At 42.1% G+C, this 23,440-nt stretch overlaps 2 protein-coding genes across 3 annotated transcripts in view; one reads left to right on the top strand and one right to left on the bottom strand.

The window, feature by feature from the left end:
- INPP5F (inositol polyphosphate-5-phosphatase F) overlaps positions 1 to 7,388 on the top strand; it is a 38,616-nt gene extending 31,228 nt beyond the window's left edge. The window contains exons 14-20 of the mRNA XM_054637661.2: positions 300 to 417; positions 912 to 1,110; positions 1,972 to 2,043; positions 2,137 to 2,210; positions 3,413 to 3,541; positions 4,254 to 4,341; positions 4,796 to 7,388. Of these exons, the coding sequence (XP_054493636.2) occupies positions 300 to 417; positions 912 to 1,110; positions 1,972 to 2,043; positions 2,137 to 2,210; positions 3,413 to 3,541; positions 4,254 to 4,341; positions 4,796 to 5,897 (1,782 nt within the window). The 3' untranslated portion in view covers positions 5,898 to 7,388. The remainder of the gene's footprint in view (positions 1 to 299; positions 418 to 911; positions 1,111 to 1,971; positions 2,044 to 2,136; positions 2,211 to 3,412; positions 3,542 to 4,253; positions 4,342 to 4,795) is intronic.
- Positions 7,389 to 8,570: 1,182 nt separating this feature from the next.
- MCMBP (minichromosome maintenance complex binding protein) lies at positions 8,571 to 23,407 on the bottom strand. 2 transcript variants are annotated; one of them, XM_054637658.2, is made up of 16 exons: positions 23,208 to 23,407; positions 22,503 to 22,588; positions 20,805 to 20,945; positions 20,457 to 20,498; positions 19,894 to 19,995; positions 19,308 to 19,437; positions 18,491 to 18,642; positions 17,640 to 17,740; positions 15,693 to 15,862; positions 14,699 to 14,822; positions 13,463 to 13,580; positions 12,330 to 12,495; positions 10,423 to 10,556; positions 9,738 to 9,902; positions 9,266 to 9,354; positions 8,571 to 8,948 (listed from the first exon to the last, which is right to left on the bottom strand). In XM_054637658.2, the coding sequence occupies exons 1-16, from the start codon at positions 23,263 to 23,265 to the stop codon at positions 8,822 to 8,824; spliced, it is 1,905 nt and encodes a 634-aa protein (XP_054493633.2). In that variant the 5' UTR covers positions 23,266 to 23,407; the 3' UTR covers positions 8,571 to 8,821. The 2 variants fall into 2 exon arrangements, with proteins under 2 accessions (XP_054493633.2, XP_054493635.2); XM_054637660.2 differs by lacking the exon at positions 23,208 to 23,407 and adding an exon at positions 23,098 to 23,190.
- Positions 23,408 to 23,440: the final 33 nt, after the last annotated feature.

The raw sequence follows: 23,440 nt of genomic DNA, 5'->3' as shown, positions 1-23,440 counted from the left end.
ATTGATGTATTTAAAGTCCTGCTTCAATGTTAGCTGGCTTATATGTCCAGATTTGTCTTCTGTTGGAATTTCCTACTGAAATTGTAAGTCTGTATAGAACACAGGATTCTCTGCAGAGGCAATGCCAGAAGAAGCTCTTTGAAAGAAATCAATATTTTCAACTTCTGTATGAAATAATTACTTGAAGATAATTCCTGAGTTTCCATCTATTCAGTTCTGAGTTTCAGAGTGCCAAATCCTTTGAGCTGAGCCTGCTGCTCCAAAGTTTGATGTAAAGATTTGCATGTTGTGTGTGACAGGGTGACTTCACAAGGACTGGTGAAAGGAAGCTGGCAGGGGTGATGAAGGATGGAGTGAACTCTGCAAACAGATACTACCTGAATCGTTTCAGGGATGCTTACAGGCAAGCAGTCATAGGTAAGAGCACAGTTTCAACCCAGCTGAGCTGTGGTATTTAGAAAAGATTAAATCATATTGGTTTTGTCTTTCTGACTGATTTTTTTTTCCCTGTTGCTTAAAAGCATTGTGACTGGGTACATGTCTGTACTGGACTCTACAAGGAACAGTCTCACTTTGGAATTTAAGCAACACTCAATTCAGAGGAATTGCATGCACTGTGACTCATTGGAGACTTTGCCCCAGCTTCATTTTAGCATTCAATGTCTTCTAGCATCTCTTTTTTTTAAGACAAAGTTAAATTTATGTAGCAAGTATCTCTTAAAATCATGAGGAACTCTTGTTTTCCACTGAAAGTAGCATTACACCTTCTGAGTTTTCAGTTAAGGAAACATTCTCTTCAGAAAGACTACCAAGAGCATCATTAAAATGCAGCATTTGGAAGGAATTTACAAACTCTTACCATGTATCACTTTTAACTGTTTCTTGCTTGATATTTCCTGGGGTTTATTTAGATTTGATGCAGGGCATCCCTGTGACAGAGGACCTGTACTCCATATTTACAAAAGAGAAGGAGCACGAAGCCCTGCACAAGGAGAACTTGAGGAGCCACCAGGAATTGATCAGCCAGCTGCTGCAGAGCTACATGAAACTGCTCTTGCCAGATGATGAAAAATTCCATGGAGGTTGGGCACTCATTGACTGTGACCCAAGGTTTGTTGAACAGAGCTAAAATTGATCAGCTGCTACTCTGACAGCTCTGTTAATTACTACTGATGTTAAAAGGTTTTGATAGCTGGTGTGTGAGCAGTTCTGTAGACAAGGACAAGAGTGCTTGAAGGGTTTGAACACTTGGAAAAGTCACCTAAACATGTGCTTTCCCCAAAGTGCCATAAAAATGGTGCATGCTGGAATGACCTTTGAGAGATCATCTGGAAATGGATGGATGTGGTTAATATTGCCAAAATGTGGCCATGAAGAGAACTTGTGGAACTGAGGGTGGTTAAAAGGGAGTGCTTGAGGAGCTGTTGTTCCTTAATGCTTTATAGGGAAAGTGTAATTGAACTGATCAGATTGAGTCCTTGGGGAATGAGTCAGCAGCTGGACAGTCTGGATTTCTGTTCGTGGAAAGTAATGAGCATAAACTCTGAACTTCACTCCTTATCAAGTTCAGAGTTCAGGAGCTTGCAAGAGAAAAATAGTGGCTAGATCCCCTGCAGGTTATACTTCAGCATCTAAAAATAGCAGAGCAGGTTGTTATGACAGCTATTCAATTCAGGGCACAGGCTCATCACCCTCACTGAGTCTGAGGTATTTTTCCATTTCTCTGGTAGCATTTTTAATAGCTTGTGGGCTTTCTATTTATTTTTGGACCTTCTGCTGACATATTTGAGCTGTTAGGTAACTTGAGGTTTGAGAGAAACTGTTGCTTACATGGATTTGATAACACACTGTGATTGAAACTTCTTGTAACTTGGGTTCAGCTCTCAAAGAGTGTCCCCAAAACACACTGGGCACAGGCTACAGCTCTGCAAATAAAACCTTCTACCCTGTATTTATTTTCCTTCCCTTCAGTCTCATCGATGCCACTCATAAGGATGTGGATGTGCTGCTTTTACTTTCAAACTCTGCCTATTATGTGGCCTAGTAAGTTACCACTTTCCCTTACTCTGTGTAGTTTCTTTTAGCAGCTCTGCTTTAGATTAGTAGGAAGCACTAAATTCTGTTTCTTTTTTCTAGTTACGATGATGAAATCGACAAAGTGAATCAGTACCAAAGGTTAAGTCTTGAAGCTCTGGAAAAAATAGAAATAGGTAAGAAAACAGTCACTCTGTCTTTTTTTGAAAGCTCTTAACAATGGCTTGAGCACTTACCAAAGCATCCTACAAAAGTATTGAAGCAGCAGGCTTTGAAGTGGGGCACATGCCCTGGGCACCCCACCCAGAAATGGCCCCTCTGGCTGGTAACAGATGCCAGGCTCCTCCTGCTGCTGGAAATGGAAGCTTTGATCACTGGAAGGTTCTAAAATTTTCCCTCTTTCAAACTCCTAAAAGAGCCACGGAGCCATCCAAACAGATTTCATTGTTTATCAAATGGCAGTAACGATTTTGCCAACTTCTGTAATGAGTCATGGGTTTGTGCATTCAGGGCTCTCTTCCTTTGATCCAAACACAGCTACTGGCTCAGAATTGTACTTCAGATCTGTTTCACAGCCTTGTAAATCTTCTTTCTCAAGGGCTGATAACAAACATGCTGTTACAAAAGCACCTTATGATGCTGGTTTAATTTATTTGCTATAGAATGTAACATCTGCAGGTTAAATCCAGCATTTTCTGCTGGAAGCATTAAAGATGTCTGATGTCTTTAAATCATGAAAAAGGTGATCCAGGTGGGGAGAAGGGAGTGTGTGGCCTCCTGATGGAGTTTAATCCTCCATTACACAACACACAGTGATTTCATCATCTCCTGCCTAACTTTCACTGTGTCTGTGCAATTTCTGAGCATTCAGGGGAAAGGTCTCCCTCACTTGTGTACTGGGCAGATTTGTATCCTGAGGCACAGAGCAGAGTCCAACATCTACATCCACACCTCATTTAATGTAGATTATGCAGTGCACTGAAGTACTGGTCTAAGTCTTGAAATTTCAATTACATCCCCCTGATAAAAATAGTAGCTTTCCCTTTGATCCTTGCAGGAGCATTCCCTAAAACACCCACAGGATGTAAAAAGTGTAAAACTTTTTTCCCTTCTATTTGAAAGGGTGATCTGCAATAAACAATCAGGCTGGATTGTAACAGACATACAGAAAGTCTAATTGCTTTTTTTAAATTATTGATTGTTTAGTTAATGTGAAAATCTTTCATTTAAAGTGTCAGTCCTGCTCTTATGAAAACATGAAGCATTTTAGGCAGAAAAAGACAGTCAGCACTTACATAGCCTTAGGTGCAGGCACTGCAGTATCTCTTTCAGTGTTTGGTTAAAGATTTCTAAAGATTTCTCCTGGTTTCTCTCTCAGGGCCTGAGCCTACTCTCTTTGGCAAACCCAAGTTCTCTTGCATGAGGCTGCATTACAAATACAAAGAAATGAGTGGATATTTTCACACTCTCAGGGCTGTGGCTCGCAGCCCAGAAGAAGATGGAAAAGGTTTGTGTCCTGTGTAGAAGTTTTAGACACAGAAGTGTATCCAATGTGTTGGTGTTTCTCTAAAAAATGCTTGTTCTATTGCTCTTAAAATTTATCCTTCTTCAGAAATCACTCCAATAAAATCCTGTTGTGACATTGGAAAACAATTTAAAAAAATCACTCAGATGTTACTGTTTTAATAGAAAGAAAAATAAGTTTCTCTCTAGAACTTGAGTTATTTCCCTGTCCAGGTCTTTACTGCTTCAAAAACTTAGAAAATGAAGTTAAAATTAACTCCTAAAGAGGTAAAGAAATTGATTTCTTTAGTGAAATCAGTGTCTGGAAATGTTCTTGCTTGTTGTTTAACTAGATTAAACAAACACTAACAAGGGAAAAAATATCACTTCATACCTGGAGCACTGAGTTTTGTCAGCAAGGATTAGAATAAATAAAATTGCTTCTCTTCCTTCCCCAAACGAGGCAGTGTGGCAGTGATTTGCTTAATGCTGAGTATTTAGGGCTGAAGGAGAGTTTATTTTTGAGGTTTGTCTTGTAAGCTTTAAATCAGAATTGCAACTTGAAGGGCACAACTGCTCTGCAGGGTGAAAGGAAAAAAAAAGCAATAAAACCAAACAAAATTATGTTAAAATTAGACCTGATTCTTTGTAGATTGTGGAATATGGGTTTTTAAGGGTGTTTGTAAGGGTCTGACAGGCTGCTGCTTGGATTTCAGACACTCTTCAGTGCATTGCAGAAATGCTGAGAATCACAAAGCAAGCAATGGGAATGGATGTGCCCATTATTGAGAAGAAGCTGGAGAGGTGAGTTCCTCAATGATGTGATCCTTCTGTATCCCACCTGTGCTCTCATCTCAGCTGCTTCTCCCAGCTGAGTAGAAAGTGTAGCAAAAAACCTTGTTCTTTTTACAGGTATTGCCCTGAATAGTGACTGAATATTTGCTAAATCTGGCTACTGGGTACAGACAAAGTTAGGGTTAAAAAAATGGAGAATTCAAATCCTTTTGCATCAAAAACTAAAGTGCCTGCAGAAACTGCCTGTTCCCCTTGTTTGGCTACTGTTCTGTATCAACCCTCCTTTGTTGGTTTCAGCTTGATTAGCTTATATTATTCTGTAAAAAAAGGATTAAATTTATTATTTATGTAAGAAAAGGGTAACTTAGGAACTGAAATGTCCATTTCTGTTACAGAAATAGACTGGAAGACAGTGTACACTTGGTGCTTTGATTGTACATTAAAGGTCTTCTTCCTCTTCTAGGAGGAGCAGCAAACCTCATGAGGATATCATTGGCATTCGGTCTCAGAACAGAGGGTCCCTGGCCCAAGGCAAGAATTATTTACTGAGCAAGTTCTCCTCCCTCAATCAAAAGGTGAAACAAACCAAATCCAACGTAAACATCAGCAACCTTCGGAAGCTGGGCAGCTTTGCCAAACCTGAAGTGAAAGTCAATTTCTTAAAGCCAAATTTGAAAGTGAATCTTTGGAAGTCGGACAGCAGCCTCGAAACCCTGGAGAACCCAGGGGTGGATCCGAAAGCCCCCAGCGAATCCGACACAGAAGCCTCAGACAACGACTCCTTCCACTCGGATGACTTCCTCAGCAACTCCAAGTCGGACGAGGAGGCGCAGCTGGGGGGGTCCCTGGAGAACATGGGCCCCACAGACTACGTGCTGCCCAGCTGCGGCATCATCGCCTCGGCTCCGCGCCTGGGCAGCCGCTCGCAGTCCCTGAGCAGCGCCGACGCCAGCCTCGGCCTTGCCGTGCCGGCCGAGGGCCAGGCCGCCGCCCTGCCTGCTGCTGACAGCGCGGAGCTGGGGCTGGCCAAGCCCGTGGATGTGTACTGCCAGAGGTTCGTGCAGGACGCCCAGAGCAAGGGCTGCCATGTGCTGGAGCTCTCTGAGGCCGGTCCTCAGGAGCCCCACCACGCGCCGACCCAAACCGGCGGGAGCGCTGCCAAGAAGGCAGAAGCCAAAGCTGAAGCTGTTGCAGACGCTCCTTCCAGGCCATCGAAGCTGGATGTTCGCTCTTCTGAGCCAAACCCTCAGCTCCTGGCTGTGGGTGGGCCTGACTGCAGCAAATGGCACAGGAGCCCGGGCTCTGTGTCCGGGGGCCACGAGGCAGGACTCCACGGCACTCCTTCCCCCGCCGACGGCAGCAGGGCCGTGTCTCCCTTCGCTAAAATCCGCAGCTCCATGGTCCAGGTTGCCAACATCACCCAGGCAGGATTGACTCAAGGGATTAATTTTGCTGTGGCAAAGGTCCAAAAGAGCCCTGCGGAACCAGAAGCTTTAAATGAAATCAAACAGAAAGAACTGAGAGAAATGTTTACGCAATGCCAGACGAGAATAATTCAGATCTAGTTGCTCATTTGGGAAGTGTTCTTCTAGCTGTGGCTTCTAATAAAATAACCCAATGACATCAGGACTATTGTGGCATGAACTGCTACTGGATACTGGGATTGATAATAGGTAATTTGTTTACAAGCAGTGAGAGATGCAAATGAATTTGGTTCTGACCAAGCTTCAGAATTCCCTCAGGCAGGTGAGACAGAGCCTGTATAAACCATATTTAAACAGGTAGCTTAGACACTGGGATTCAATAAGCATGCTGTCTATCTTAGATGTGTTGCACAGTTATTTTTTTGAAACTAATTTTGTAGCTCTTCTGAATTATGTAGAAAGTATTTATACTCAAAAGGATGATACTGCACTTCTCTGACCTTACTTACCTTGCACTACACCAGCAAAATAAAGTACCGGTAAATTACATTTTATTTATTTTTGGACTAGTATTTTTACTTGTTTTCAATGAAGTTCTAGATGCAGCTCTCTGAATTGTGCCTCTACAATGGGAACCGATGTGTTTTTGTTGAATTTAAGTATGTTAACCAGAAAGTAAGATTTCTTTGCTATCCTTTTCTTTCCAGACATCCTGGGACACTTTCATTATAGATGAATCTTAGAGACCCAATCTGAAATACCCACAATCCTGCAGTGCAAATTTCTTCTGTAATTGGTTTTTTTCCTCACTTGTTTTGACGTGGGGGAAATGAAGCAAATGTCTTTGAATTGTCTTGCCCATGTTAAAGCAGTTAATTTTTTTAAATTCCAAACTCTGCCCCTTTGCTCTAATTTTTTGTCTCTGTAAAGCAGGATGAGCCAGATACCTGCCCATCAGGCACTGTGTCCCTCTGTGCTAGGATTCTCTCTAAGTATGAAAAACGATACAAAATCCCAACTAACATCTGAAGCAGAAGGCCAGTGCACTGCTTTGTAAGATCAGGGTTGCATTAGAGCATAGCTGTCAGCATCTGTTCAAGACCAAATTCCTGACCAGCTCCAGCTTTGCACCTCACAGGGTGGAGCATTTGCTCCTGCTGGGAACTGGATAAAAAAACCCCTTTGCTCTGTGTGTCCAAGGATTCCACCTATTAAATCCTCCTTCCCAGGAATGCCTTGCCATGCCATTCCAGTCTAGGACCTTGTCCAGAAGCTGCTGTGAAGCAGGACCTTCCTGTGCTGTGGTTTGTGCCTGTAAGCACCCTGACAGACCCAGTGCCTCTGTCCCTGTCCCTGTACTGTAGATAGGCTGCACGTGGTGTCCCCACAACGTCGTGTCCTGGCCTAGGGTAGCTCTGTGTCTTAGGACTTGTACTGTGTCTGAAATCATTTATCACCTGAAACTTTGATAAACAAATTTGGTTTATTTATTTTATTAAAGTGATGTGGGTTTGGGTTTTTGTTCTTTTTTTGAGTGTCTATACTTGTGGCTATATTTAAAATTAAACTACTGCTGTATTTTAATGTGAGCAATATACATGAGATATTTTAATAAAAAAAGTGGAATCAAAAGCTGGGCTTGGTATGTGAGATGTTAAGGGATGTGGGACTGCAGGGCTTGGGGGTTTCTTTCAGAATTCCAGACACAATTGCCCTGGTAGTCAAGGGACACAGCCATGACTTCACTTCTTTATCCTCTTTGAATGGTGCTGCTTTTCTGGGCAACTTGTGCCAGGACCTCACCACCCTCATAGGGAAGAACTTCATATTTCATCTAAATCTACCCTCTGTTAGTTTGAAGTCATCACCCCTTGTCCTGTTCAATGTCCTTCCAGCTTGGGAACTGTCCCATCCCTGGCTATGAACTATTGGAGATGGCAATAGGCACAAAAACATCCCCTGAGGCAATCTTAGAACCCAAGCCTGCATTCCAGCCCAGCTGCCTTTTGAAAAGTGTTCATTTCCTTCCTCATTTGTTCAGTTGCTTCACTTCACAGTAATGCAGCACAAGTCAGGCAAAACCATGAATATTCATTTTTAGTGTTCAAAAAAAAAAAAAAAAAAAAAGAAATAAGCTCTAAGTAATTTGAAACAGCACCAAGCTTGGCTCAAGTTTAGGATACACAAAAAATGTTTCTCATAATAAGTACTCATTATTAGTGTGAAGAGACAAAATATCTAGATTGGCTGTACAGCAAAAGCCCTCATGTTTAGAACAGGAAAATGCCATAAAAAAGAGGGTTCCTGTCCCTGTGATTTCAATCAGCAGAAAGCACTAAGTAAACCATTTAAACATCCTGCAGTACTGCCAAGGTAGAAAGTGAAGATGTGTTTTGTGTGAGTAAAGGAATATCACCCACTGTCCAGTCATTGTGGGGATTTTTAAGAAGCTGTACCAGGACAAAGCTCACTGGAGAAATTAGAGAAGTCATGGTCTGCTCTAAGCACAAGGCAAACACATTTCATACCTGAGCTGGTCAAATCACTGCTCGGTTCCACACTGTGATACCATCACAATGATGCTGCTGCTGCTCTGAGTGTGACCTGCCCCAGCTCACAGAACAGCACAGAGAGTGAAGGCAGCACCTCCTCCAGCTGCAGCTGCTGGCCAGCTGAGAGCTCTGATGCTCACATTTCAGCCAAGCAGGAATTAGAGCACAAATGTCCTCCAGAACAGAGCATACCACTGCTATGTTTGAAGGGCTCTGGCTTAAATTCTCTTATTATTATTAAAGGGAGTAAGTTTACACAACCTCAGTATTAAAGTTTAATATCAAACAATTTGCTCAATGTTACCAATTTTCAATTACAAAACAGGGTCCAAAAAAATTCCATAAAATATGTTTAGGTGGCTGAACAGAGTTAAGCGCGTTCAGACCGCAAGGGTAAATATCCATAACTTTTTGGTATAAATTATCTACAAAAACTGGTATGAACAATATTCCAATCTTAGTATGGGTTCCACCTAGGATTAGAGACATTTTCAGGGTGACATCCAGCAGCTGTTAAAGTTCATTGCCATTGACACATTGCTGCTGCTGCAGCCTGGCCTTGCGCAGGGCCTCCAGCTGCTTCGCTCGCAGCCACCTCTCCCTGGACAGCGTCGTCTGCCCCGCGCTGAGCGACAGGAACCTGGGGGAGCACAAAGAGCCAGTCAGGAACAGCTGCTGCAGCTGCTGCTGCAACCCACACAGCTCAGACCCAGCCCAGCTCACTCTGACCCAGCCCAGCTCACTCTGACCCAGCCCAGCTCACTCTGACCCAGCTGGCCTTCAGGAGTAAGAAGGCATGGGATGAAAGCAGGGAGGGAATACTTGGCCTAACTAAGAATCTCCTCTGCCTCATTCCTCTGGCTGGCTTTTCTGACACAATTCAGCTGCAGACCAAGGGCTGGCTCAAGCTGCAGCTTGCTGGGAAGCCCTGAGTGGTGACAGGGGCACCACACCCACCTGGCCACCAGCAGCATTTTGTGCAGGTCATCGGCCGTGACGCTCTCGGGGTTGTTCTTGCGCATTTCCACAAAGTCTTCTTCCACTGCCTGGAACAACACAGCGTGGAATTATGGAGCAAAACAGATCTCCAGGAGGAGATAAGAACACTGCAACAAGCTTTAGATTTCAACCTTTCAACTCACTGCTGTCCAGAAGTGAGCCTGAGAAAAAGCAGGCTACTTCTCATCTTTGCAAAGAAGCCAGTTTCAAAATGAGCTTTAGAAAGCAGGTTACATGCACTGTTCCTTATCTAATAAATTCAGTATATACTTTACAAACCCTTGAAGGCACATCAGGATGTGAAAACACTTCTATTTGGGTTTTGTAAAACTTAAAGGAGAATCACTGACAGGGCAAGTACAGTAAGTGTCTACTAAGGTGCTTTCTATCCAAATAGACTGCTGAAAACAAATGAGGGAAGTGTCCATACCTTGGTCACCTCATCAGATATACTGTAGTCCAGCAGCCTCAACAAACTCAGGTAAATTCGGAATTTGTTCAGCACAGAGGGCAGCACTGCAGTGAGGAGGCTGCTCATGTACTCTTCCATGTTCGGGGGAATTATCTGTGGCTGTAAGTGGACTTGGCAATCTGACTGAAAGAGAAAATCACATTTCTTTCATCTCTCTCCAAATCCCACTATTTTCTATTCCAAGACTAATTTACTCTCAGAAGCAGCAGAAGTCACCATTTCCCAGAACCAAGGTAAGATAATTCTTGAAACATTCCCCAGCTCACGCTTTGAACAGCTCCTGATTCAAGCAGGAGAGCCAAGGCTCAGTGGACAAATCTGGCATGTCAGAGAGCAGATGTCTGCAAGCTCAGGCTACTGCAGGGGCAGTGCCACATCTGTGCCCATCACCTCAGAAGCCACCATGCCCGAGGGAGGCTTGGAGAGCAGCACAGCTCTGCAGCTTTACCCACTCCCGAGTCCTTCACGGCCTCGCCACCCCTGTTCAGGAAGGAGGAGGGAAGCTCCATCTCTGTTTTCTGGCCACGAGGGAGGAGGCAGCAGCTACTGCCAGTGTCACACCCTCCCTGGTCACAAGACACGTTTCCTGTCCCCACTTGTCCCTGGCAGAAGCTGGCAGCCCCTCCCTCCCTCCCTCCCATACCGGCAGGAGCGAGCGGCCCTCGGAAGTGATCAGCACATTAATGTTGCATGGGAATTCCATCCGGTGGTAATTGAAGTCATAATCCACCTTCTGCCAGGTGATCAGGTTACCCAGGGCTGTCACATTATGGACACCTGCAAGAGCAACAACAAATTCCCTGAGCACTGGACCTAAACAAATGTCAGCCCTGATTTTTGTTTCCCCTCTGTCTTGGAGGAGCAGCAAGCAGAAGGATTCCTGCAATCATCTTGTTCCTTCTTGTGTCTGAGGTGTCTTCAGAGACAACCACTTCTGAATGGGAATCAAATTAAGAATTCTTGATTTCAGGCCCAAACCTTGTCTGGCTTAGTGCATTAGTACATGAGTTTATAGCTCATATCTTCATTGGCCCTACAAAGCCAGGTATCTATTTAGAGAGAAAAACAAAAAAAAGCAATCTCTCCTCAAAAGCAGAAAAACATTAGCAATTTAATTTTGCCAATTTTTTTAACAGTAGTCACTTGCCTTACCTGGAATTAAGTTATTTAAAATATTGACAAATTAACTGGTTGACCCTTGGGATTCTCTCTTTGAAAAACCAACATGTACCTGACAAACTGAATTTCTCTTCAGCAGTTACTGCACCAAATGACAAAACTACTGTTATGGTTTTGCCTTTAAATACTTAGTACTAATTCAGTACATTGTAAATAAAGGCAAAGTTAGCAAATAAAGGCAAATTTAATACTAGGGTTGACTTCTGGGACATTTTTCCATTTGAAATTTCTAAGCTGTAGCTTCCAAGAGTTCCAAACCAACTACTACATCTGAAGACACTCTAGGATTAAATTTTGTTCCCAACACTGCTGTAAGAAATGAAAAATTTTTACTTCTTTACACTAAATTCAGTAGAAAACAACATCACATCAGCAAAAAAGAAATAAAATTACCAAGCCTTTTTTATCTGCAACTTTTAATATCTAAAATATTATTTTTTCACTAAATGCTGAGTATTTTTAAACATTACAGACAAACATTTTAGAAAACCTATAAACCAGCACAGTGAGAGTTCTCTCTCAATGGGAGTTTATCATATTTTAACTATTTTTTGGAAACAGACAATGCAGAGCTTGTTACTTGTTTTACTATTTTCTTTAGCAAAATTTTGTAGCTTTTCTAAAGCTGAGTAGCAAAAACTACTGAAAATTCAAAAGCAATTGAATAATTTTAATGAGCAACTTTTAAGAGCAGTAATTAAAAAAAAAACCAAAGCAGTTTTCTCCAGACAGCATTTTTAAAATTAAATTACTTGCAGTGATTTCCTATTGTTTCATAGGATCTCCTGAGTTGGAAGGAACCCCTAAGGATCATTGGGCTCCAGCTGCTGGCCCTGCACAGGACAGCCCCAGGACTCACCAAAGACACCTGTACTGTACATTCTCCAGGTACTGAGCTTTTAATGCAACTCAGCTCTTTTAAGTGAGTTATAATTAAATGAATTTCTAAAGCTCTGCTGAAAGCATGCTACACAGTGCTACATCAGCTTGTAAGATAGAATCCCCACTGTTTTTAAGACAGTAATAGCAATCTTTTTTCTCCAGTTCTCGGGGATGGTTTCCAGATATACAGTAAAAATATAGAGCATAAGGCATCAGCATATGCTTTGCCCACTTCACACACTATCACAGGAAACTGAAAGGCCACTCCAATGAATCAGAGTTATTTTGGTAATGAAAAATTCTCCCAATTTGTCTTAAGTTGGGTGAGAAAGCTGCAGGAAGCTGCTTCAAAGCAGTGCAATAGGATGTAGAAACCACAAAGAGTTTTGCACTAGACCCCTTATCAGCGGGACACGATTATCACCGTGTCTTACAACACAGCAGCTTCTAACCTCCCAAATGAGCCTGCAGACAGCAGAAGCTGTGTACCTGCAGTGTCCAGCTGTCCCTGCTCCAGCTGGGTCTCATCTATGACCAGGGAGGTGTTGCTGGCCAGCTGCAGCAGCCCGCTGACCAGGCGGTTGGCCGTGTAGTCCTTGTGAGGGATGAAGCGCGAGTGGTTCATGCTCTCGATGCTCATCCGCAGGTGGTAGGACTGCAACCAGAAACAAAGCATCAGCACCCCAGGGAATGCTGCTTCCTGCAGCTACAGCTGGCCTGGCAGCCTGCACAGCAAAGCAAAACTTGGCACTGCAATGCTTTATCCCAAACATCCAAATGCTGGGTATTTCAAAATTTCTCAAAGGAAAATATTGCTGTTGGGAATTCCTATCACCTGTTCTGCACATCTAGGATGAGCTCAATAAAAAATGATTTATTGCAGCAATACTGTTAATATGACCCCAAATTGAATTATTGTGGCTTTTCTGCAGAGCAGTATCCACAAACTTGAGTAAACCCTAATGACACCATTGTAGCCATGATATTTTCTGAAAAATCTTTTCCTTAGGATTTTTTCTCCTGAGAAGCTGAGAGGCCTGAGGAACAAAATGTAGCAATGATTATCTGCTGCTGTGGAATGCAACAGGTGCATCTGGGATTGGTCTCATGTGGTTGTTTCTAATTAATGGCCAATCACAGTCCAGCTGTCTGGACTGTCTCAGTCACAAGCCTTTGTTATTCATTCTTTTTCTATTCTTAGCCAGCCTTCTGATGAAATCCTTTCTTCTATTCTTTTAGTATAGTTTTAATGTAATATATATCATAAAATAATAAATCAAGCCTTCTGAAACATGGAGTCAACATTCTCGTCTCTTCCCTCATTTTAAGACCCCTGTGAAGACCACCACACACCATAATTTAATAACCCAAATGTCTAAACACATCAATCCAGAAAGACCAAATAAAGCGTGCAGCATCTGCCTGTCAGTTCAATACCTCTGAGGAGAGGATTTCATTGCATATTCATCCTAGATGATGAGGCACACAGACTTCAACACACAGGCCAGCCCCATCTCTGTTGTTACCTGCTCTCTACAGGGGAGCAGGAGAGCATTTCAGCCTGCCTTGGCCAGGCTGGATCAGTGAGAGCAGGCCCCCAGCCCTGCCCAGGCAATGCTTACTGCTGGCACCAGCTGCTGGATGAGGCGGTACAGGTGCTCGGTGAAGGCGCTGCTCCGGGGACAGCCGCTCAGGTTGACGGTGAATTTTCCCAGAGGAAGCACATCCCGTCTGCCATAGCTGCAGCAAAAGCAGCACAGGTTAGGCAAACACCTGGCTAACACTGGGCACAGGTGTTAGCAGCTGGAGCATTGTGTGGTGTCTCTGACAGCCAGCAGGATTTCAGAGCACACACACCGAAATCAGCCAGCTCCTCTGCCTTCCTTCCCCAGTGCCCAAGGAGCTGAGCCAGGCTGAAGCTGCTCCTCACAGCAGCACACAAAAGCATGATTTACAGTACTTGGCCTTCCAGACATTCTGTTCTCCCTGTACTCTGCTGTTACTCAGTGAACACACTCCATTCTTTTCCTTTCTGCTGTCCAATCTCAACTTCCCTCCTTATCACACTTGTTCATCTCCTTTACCTGCCCTCAGCTTTCCTCTCCCTCTTCTCACTGTGTATCGCCTCCCCAGTCTTGACAACTCTCAACCTTTTTGTGATACCAGCTAAGAGAGAAAATACATTCTAGGCTAAGTGTTGGAATATTCACAGTCCCACAAAAAAGAATGAGAACAACTAATTTTGATTTTGAAGACTAAAATGACTCACATTAAATTTGGGCCTGAACGGTAATTTCTGAAGTTCCACACTTGAGATTTTAATCAGTCCAAGGATGCTGCTCTTTCACCCATAGATAGTTTAAACCAACATAAAAATAAATTTCTATCACATGCTAAATAAGTCACTTGAACTTACCAATAAACAGGCTTACAGTTAATTAAACAAATTCCCACAATGTACCTTGTAGTACCTAAGCAATAATTCCTGCAGTCAGGACAGGCTGTCTTTGGGAAGTCAGTGGCATGTCCTATTCCTTAAAAGAAGCCAGAGGCAGAAAGATGTTTTCATACCTCTGTTTAAAAGTGTCTTGGAGATTCTGTCAGCTCTCAAAGCAGCACTGGAAGTACACACTGCCATAAAGCTGGTCTTTTATTTATATTTACTGTTATTTCAGACACTGAAACCTGCCTTTGTGAGTATTGTGACAGGACAACTCTACCTGGACAAAGTATTACTGAGATCAGCATTATTTAAGCTACTTCTGCCATTTATTTGCAGACTGGTGAAGAACCCCATAGAAGGAGATTTCTTTTAAATGATCAATACATAAATTCTCAGCACACATGTAAATACTTACACTGTAGAAATGAGATGCAGTATCAGGTATTCAGCAGCCAAACTGTCTCCCAAGAGGGCATGGGTGAGGAACCCCAGCAACTCTGCTCTCACTGGTGACAGCTCAGACATGAAATTAGAAACAACTGGCAAAAAAGCAGAGGACAAATGTCAGAAAATGTTCTTGTTTCTCACCCTCTTCCCTCTATATAAATTTGACTTTCTGTCACAGTTTGATGAAGAAAAATGTTTATTCCAAAGCAGTCAAGGAAAAAACCCCAAATGCTCATCATTTTTTTTCAATTGGCTTTGGACAACCTGAATCACTCAACACTTCCTTGGAATTTATTTTTTAAAAATATTAGATATTGTGTAATGCATTTGCAGTAGGGTATGAAGTGTAGAGCCAAATTTATAAAATTCATAGCTGCTCCATTTTATATTAAAGGCAGAAAAAACTTCTTACATATTGCTCAGAACAAGCAATACAAGGCACTCAAGGAAGAAAGTCATAAATATCAGAGGTCTGCATGCAATAATTCAGTGAAAAAATAACAGTCAAACAAGGAATAGCACAGTTGCTTAAAAGCAGAATTGCCTTATTTTGTGCACAGTATTAGGAGTCCCTGTATTATCAGTATGTTTCTGATTTCCAGTATCACACTAAATTGGAAATCTAATTTTCCAGCAATTCACAACTCTGTTTGAAAACAAATCAAATCTTATGGCTGAACAACATGGCAAAATCCTTGGGCACGTAGAATGCAGAACCAAATTCCACATAAATCGCTTTTATTTCAGCCAAATAAAAAGGTAAACATCACATACACACAAACATCTGCATCCTGTGTGTAGCACTGCATGCAGGTAATTTACCAAGATTCACCAATCATTTACCAAGATTTAAATTCAAAAATTGACCTGCTAAATTCAAAAATCAACCCTGCTGTTGAGGCGTTTTGCCTCTGAGCAAAGCAGTATTTGTTCAGATGTCCTGGAAAGTGCCAGACACTCACAGGTTTTGCTCTCCTCTTCGTTAAGGCAGGCAGGCAGCAAGGGGTTAATGTGCTGCAGCTTCTGTGCCAGAATGACGTGGATCCTGGGCACGAGGGAGGCCGGGGGGCTGTGCACCCTCTGCTCCTCCATGGTGTCCATGCACTCCATAGGATCCAGGCTGGAGCCGTCCCTGCAGAGGGGGCACAGCACAGCTGCACTCAGAAACATCCCACGGGAATTTCTGTCCCTCTGAGCCACAGCAGCTGGAAGCAGGCCAAGAACAGAGGGACAAACAACATCCCTGCCAGCTCCTGCTGACTCCTCCCACACTCTAACCACCTTCTTCAGAATCTTTATAAACACCACAAATACTGAATTACAATTACATAATGACATATTAGCACCAAAGCAGGCTTGACCCAAAATATCTGGATTCTATTATTTTCAGAAAATAATCAAGCCATATTTTTCTGAAGAAAAAAATCAACCCAACAAAAAACCCTCAAACCAAACCCCACAAATAAAAATCACATTTATTATTTGCAGCATATAGGCTGTAGCTTCAAGCAAAATATCACACACTGTTCTGTCCAGCCTGTACTGAAGTCTAAAGAGAAGCTTTTAAAAAAATAAGGTCATTTATTACATTTGTCTCTGTAAGCACATGTGGGATTTTCATCTCCCACCAAGTTCTGGAGCCTGACAAGATCTTCTAGGCAGTCACATTACATCTCTATCACTGGCTGAGTAAAAGAACTGTGAATAAATAAACCCTAATGTACCTCTGCTGGAACCTGGAGGTATTACCTCTTCATTTAAGAGTTCAGATACACAAGCTTTACTCTCCCTGAAGATGTCTTACAAAATTTCTTCCAGGTGATTTTCATTTTTAGAAAGTAAAATCCCTAAAGTGACTCTATCAGATGACAGTAAAGTTTAGCACAAATTTCATCTTCTTGTACTGGTTTTAAAAACTGTCAGGCTTTATTACTTCAAAGCCACTTCAACAGTTCATCCACACACTATCCACACTCTGTCCATTAAAAGAGATTGCTTTTGTTTGTATTCAAAATGTTGCTAAATGCCACCATTTTGTCTTCTTGTTACAGAATGACACAGGGAAAAACCCACAAGCACCTGTGACAGTGCAACTGAGCTGTCAGTCTGGGATTAGCTGTCACACAGATGATAACAAAAAGCAGCTGACCAGGCTGAGGTAGTTTTTAAGAAGTTGGCACTATAAAGGATTCACATTGCACTCTGGGTGTCCTACTTGCCAGGGATGAACAAACTCACCCACAGAAATGATTCAGAGTGCAATGGTTCAAGACATCAGCAATTTTTATGTTAGATTTTGGTCAAGAGTTTTATTTTGCAAATTGACTTCTTGCATCCTAAATGATTTCGTATTTTGTCAGGCAAGGAATTGCAGAACAGCAGGTGAAATGGAGATTTCTATCAGTGGATTAAGAAGATGAGATACCTTAATTAGTGAAAAATCAACTCATTTTTTACTCATTTTGGTCACCATCACTCTACATGCAGACATGCAAACTTTTTTCTTATATTCTTCAGAAATATTTACATTTCTGATAACAACTTCCATGGACTTAGAAATTCCTTTAAAAGGACATTTACAATTTTAAAGCTTCCTTGAAAGCTTTGCTCACTATTCACTCATTCACTGAAAATTTAGTACATATGAAAGAGTACAAAACATTTAGCTACAGAAGCATTTTCTGCTTTACAGACTGCAAAACAACCTAAAAAAAGATGCACTGGGTATCCAAGGATATGGATGTGCCAGAGCACATTGGACTTCAGTTTCCAGGATGCTGGATGTAACACTTTCCTCATTGAGCTATTTTAAAGCAACAAAATTCACTTCTCAAGCATAATTATCATGTATTTATACATTTCCTTGTCTACTCACTGCAATAAAATCCTGCATTTCAGGGCAGCCTTACCTCTCTTCACTGTTCACTATGCTCAGCACTGGGTCCACAGACAGAACACCAAACACCTCCAGCACATCATTGACTTTGAAGCTCTCCCAGCTCTCATAGATCTGCCCCAAAGAGAAAATAAAAAGAAAAAAATGCTGAGGCAGATGGGCCAGATGCAGGACAGCAGAAAAGCTGTCAGATAAAGGAAACTCAGGAGACTCAGCTGTGGCCTGAGAAGAGTCTGAGTGAAGGAAGAGGTCTCCCCTTGCTCTCAGTGTCACCAAGCTTACACTGGGAAAGGGACTTGTCAGGGAGTTCACAGCAGTTTTATGATTCCTTGCTTTCTCTATTGGCATTCATTGCCACATGAGTGTAAACAATTGTATTTTGTACTCTGATTCATCAAGATTTGCTAAATAAGAGAGAAGTCAATACAGCAACAGCAGAGAAATGTTGTGTAAAGTTTCACAGTAACACAGCATAGCAGTGAATCAAGGGCTATTTCAAATTCAGTACACAAATGTGTAGTTTATTGGATTTTCAGCTTGGTTTTTCACAGCTGTTTTTCAATTAGAGGAAATATCCTAAAAGAAAAATACCAGGGCTCAATACCAGCTGCACCCTCAAGCATCTAATACTGGAATCTTTTTCTTTTAAACTAAGTGGGGTGAGATGGTGCAAGCTCTAATAAATGCTGCTGAAGGATTCCAGCAATTCAAATGCAGCACTCAAGAAGAGAAACATTGTGTTAGTGAAGAGAAAGAATGTAATTATCTCTGGAAACAAAATTCTGAATTGGAGACACATTTCTGTGCCTAGAAACCAGTGCAAGGCTGATTCTGAGAGCACAGCCTCAGCTCTCCTTCTCTCACCTTTACAAGACATGCTGGTCCCTTCTCTCCTGGCAAGGGAAAATTTAGGTCAAGTGGAGGGGAGCAGTTGGGAGAAATGACATGATGACCTGCAGAAGCTTCTGTTTCTAATCTCTTTGGCTCCACACATCCATGGATATCACCTCCACTGCCTGAAAAACAGGATTTGGAGGCTTTTTAAAAAGAAATGCAGAACTTAACAACTCTCTTCAGTGAGCAACACAGAATAAAAAACTAACTTAAGACATCTGAGACAAGAATATTTAATAATGCAATATACTTGACAGAATAACCCCTTAATATGAGAAGTCTCACAAGTGCATATTATATGTAATCAAGTTAAGTGTGAGAGAGAGCTCTGGCAAAGATCTGTGTGTCTTGGAAATCCAAACATGGCCAGAAATCTGATTTTCAAAATGCAATGTTTAAACCAGGGGAATGATTTTTTTTTCCCTATAGTCCATAGGACTGCAAAAATAATATTTTTCTGCACTTCATGTTTAAAAAAACAGCTCAGAATACGCATAAAACCCAGTTTATACTAAAAATTTCTGTAGATTGTCAGCAAGTCACACAACACACATATAACACTATAGGCTTTCTACACTCCTTCAAATCAAACACTGACTTCAACAAAGCCTCCAAATCATAAAGGCCCCAACAACAATAATAATTAAATAATAACAACAACAATGAAAACAGTAATAATTAAATAATAACAACAACAATGAAAACAACTGCCAATATTTCAGGTTTTAGCAATGATTTTTGGCCAAATCCTGGAAAGATATGAGAACAACCATTGAGCAGCTCTTACCCACGTGCTGCTCCTTCTGTTTGGAGGGATGCAGGTCCATGTCCTCATCCTCCTCGTAGCTCCTCTTGTGGCGGCTGGGGGTGTAGGAGGTGGAGGGGCTCACCCTGGCCTGGCTGGCACTGATGTAGGCGTGGGGCCAAGGGTTAAGGAAGCCTCAGACTCAGCAGGGAAAACTCACCCACACTAAGGTTTAGTTGTGGGGTTTTTTTAACAAAATCCTAATTTTAACATGCTCAGCTACGGGTGTTTTATAGGAGACTCTCACTAAGTGTCCTGCTGTAGAAAATGCCAGTGGCTCAACTGAAGTTGCTCTTTTCCTAAGCATTTGCAACTAGAAATTAACAGAAATTTTCAAGGCTCTCCCAAGCAAAAATGTCTACTAAATCAAAACAAGTGCTCCTAAATTAATTTGCATTCTCTTTGTGCATATTACATACCATCAACTTTTTTTCTCTTTCTACACCTATTACCTCTCCAGATTCACTTAAAAAAAAGAATTTTTAAATAAACTTATTCCTTAAATCTAATTAATTAGTTTGTGATCACTGATTGTATAACAAAGCACTGGCTCAGTCAAAAAAGATATTTCCTTCACCCATGCAGATTCACCAGGCACTGGAACACAGTAGAAAGTCTGTCTCTCTGAGGTGACTGTTTGTGGGGAGTTCAAATCAATTTCCTGCTGAGGCTGGAATCCCAAGAGAAATTCTGTTAAAAATCTGATTACAGCTTGTTTTCTTTTTTTAAACTAACCCCACAGATTCAGTTACTCAGCCAGAAGTTACAATTAACATGTAAGACTACATAACTCAGGAAAAAGTGAATATATAATGTTTTGATTCAAATTTCCCTGCACTACCAAAAGCAACTATTTTCCATAGCAGACAGATTCAAGGTCATGGGCACTCCCCCCTCCACTCAACCAAAACAAATTTTAAATACAACAGAAACAGCTGGAAGCCTGTGGAAATTAGAATGCCAGTGAGCAGTTATGAATACTCTGCTTCCCAAACCAAAGATTAACTTTGCATTTAGAGCAGTATCTTCAGGAATCCATTGCCAAGTACCAAAGAAGCTCTGTCACACATAAAACTACAACTTTCCATTCCAATATTTCTTTTCTAAGTTCATATAATTTATAGTACTTACCCCACATTCTGCCACATCTCTGTATTTACCAAAATGCAAAACCTGTCAAGAGGGAAAAGGCAATGCAATCATTCTGTTTCTGACAGCATCCTGAACATGAATCACACCAAAATCACTGAAGCCCAAAGCCCCTCACAGACATCCTGCCAAGCCTTTCACCATTTTGACATTTTCTATTCCTCAACAGAAATGTAACAAGTTATGTTTTACTGATGCCACTTGAGCTGAACACAGTTACTATCAGTGCCCACACTCCACAGGTTTAACTCACGAACTAGAGAAATACAAGGACCAGAATGAGTAAAATGACGAACATTTGCTAAAATAGTAACTCAGGATTTCACTTACATGTGCATTTGTGTTTGGGTCAACTGTTTCATAGACTCCCATGTAAAACTCAGGATCAAACATATCTTGAACCATGCAGCGAAATTTCACTAAGCTGTTGGGTTTTAGGTAATGTACAGGAACATCATTCAGTGATGGGACCTGTGAAAAAACAGATTATTCTATACAACTGGTATATATTGAGCAGTGCTCTGAAGTGAGCCAAAACCAGCACAAAAACTTAATTCTCTGACCATCCAGTATATCCTGCTCATCACACCTCTATATTTAAAGCAGACTTAATATTTCCTGAGTGCATTTCCCATCCCAATTTAAGCAGTAACAAAGTGTATCTATCCAAACACCTTCCTGCAATGGCTGTTACAGATAATTGTTACAATTCACAGGCACTTAACAGCTCCCAAATTCTTCCAGTCCCAAATACTGGACTATGAAAGAAGTGGTTATAGGTCACTGGAACTGTATGAAAACTGTACAATATTTGAAACTAACTTTTAAAGGATTAAACAGAATTTACTACTTATCTTATTTCTACTTAACAGCACTTCCACCATGTGCTATGTACCAGCAATACTAGAGCAATTTGCATGCACAATTTCTTATAACAAAGGGTCCTGGAAAACCTGTACGTTAATTTCCAAGTCCACATTGGGGAAGTCTTTTTCACACAGTTTTACATGACAATGGGAAAATAGAAAGGAAAAAAAAAAAATCAATGCCTAAGCATGTGGTATAACTTCAAAGAACTTGCAATATGAATAGGGTTTTCTAAATCTGAAGAGAAAATATTTGTTGAAAAAGCCCACGTCCAACATTAAAATGCAACAAAAGCTGTAAGTGGCCCTATAGGAAATGGCATTTTAACAAAAGTGTATCTTGTCATGTTTTTTTTGAGTAAGAAAACATTATTTCAATTCCTTCTGATGTTGTAAAGTTTACTCAATTTTGCCATTAATACTTTGATTTAGGCAACCATTTAATACTAAATACAGAATACTTTCACAGACAGAGAAAGAAAAATCATTTTCACCTGGTTTTAGTGACAGGTAGAACAGATTTGATCTGAAAGTTTCTAATCCCCTTATCAGTCCCATTATGTCATTTCTGCTACAGCCCTTTAGAAAAGTATCAGCTTTTGAACTCAACTGTGCACACTTTATTTTTAAAACCTAAAGCAAGCTTCCCTGCTAAACTGCACAAACCAGGCCTGACTCAGCCCAATGAAGCACAGTTTTAGTAGGAAAAGCATTTTTTCCTTAAAACCTGAAGGTCCAGGCAACTATTTATTCAACACACACAAGTTTTGCATTGTGATAAAAGCTCCTGAGAGAAGAGGTTTATGACCAGCAGCCCGTGGTGCACAGTGAGGACTCACACTTCCCCAAAAATGACAATATTTGTCATCTCCTGCCATCTACTGACTGTGCTACAGAGTGGCAGCACCCGCCAGCGATGGCCTGGGGGAAGGAGGGTGCTGAAGGCAGGGGATGGATGGGCTGCGATTTCACATCCCGGCTTTGCACTCAGGTTAAGGCAGCCGAGGTGCAAATTCCACATCCCAAAGCTTGGGCGTGAAATTGAGCTGCACACTTATCGTGAAATTGCAGGACTTTATCAAAAGCAAGGCACTGCAATAAAGTGTAAAAAACAACAAAGCTTAAGAAAAAGTATAACTCGAAAAGAAATAAACACTCTTACCCAGTTAGTAGCATTATTTTCTTTTAACTTCTCCTTGAAGTATTCAGTTACCTTCTTCTCCCAGTCAGAGTTTGGAGCATTTTGGGCTACAAAAAAACAACATATCAACGTCCCCGTTATCACCACGTAAGAGACTTTTACCCAGCATTCTCCCAGCACATCAAACAAACCCAACTTTCACTTCTCTCTTAGGGAAGTAAGTGCATCTCGGACTAATTTATTCCCCTTGCAATTCACTGACTTCCCATTTCAAACCACTCGAGAAGCACGGAGCCATTCCTGGGAGCAAGGGAAAGCTCCGCAACACCGCAGCGGGCACGGGCAGGAGCCGAGGCACCGCAAATTTTAATGCCAGTATTCTTTTAGGGAAGATTAAACCCAGATTTAATTTTCAGTGTCTAAAATAACCGTAAATAATTAAAAAAAAAATATTAAGCCGCGGCTGATAGCGCTGGTACCACCAGCAGCGCTCGGCAGCGCGGGCAGCCAGCACGCGTTGCTGCCGGAACCCAGAGATACACGAGATACACAAAACACACGCTGTATAGGAGATATATAAGATATAAAACAGATGTATAAGATATAAAACAGATACATAAGACACAGAGCCGGCCCCGCCACCACCCCACGAGGGAAAGCGCCGTCCGGTTCCGGGCGCCCGCGGGGCGCTCCCGCCGCCGCCCGGGGACGCGGGCCCCGCCTCACCGAAGATGCCCTGCACGATGCTCAGGGGGCTGTTCAGCCAGTCGCCCACGCACGGCATGGCGGGGTCGCGCCTCACCGCGGGGCTGCCGGCACCCTGCGGCCGCCGAGTCCCGCTCTCCAGCCCAGCGCGGGGATCACCGCCGCTTCCTCCTCCTCCTCTTCTTTGCCCTCCTCCTCCTCTTCCTGCGGGAATGGCGGCCGGGCCCGCCTCCAGCCCCTCACGGCTGCGCGCG

This window comes from Agelaius phoeniceus, chromosome 9, assembly GCF_051311805.1.
Source record: "Agelaius phoeniceus isolate bAgePho1 chromosome 9, bAgePho1.hap1, whole genome shotgun sequence".
NCBI classification, from domain to species: Eukaryota; Metazoa; Chordata; class Aves; order Passeriformes; family Icteridae; genus Agelaius; species Agelaius phoeniceus.
The sequence above is the reverse complement of the archived record's forward strand: the minus strand, read 5'-3'. Positions and strand labels throughout refer to the sequence as shown.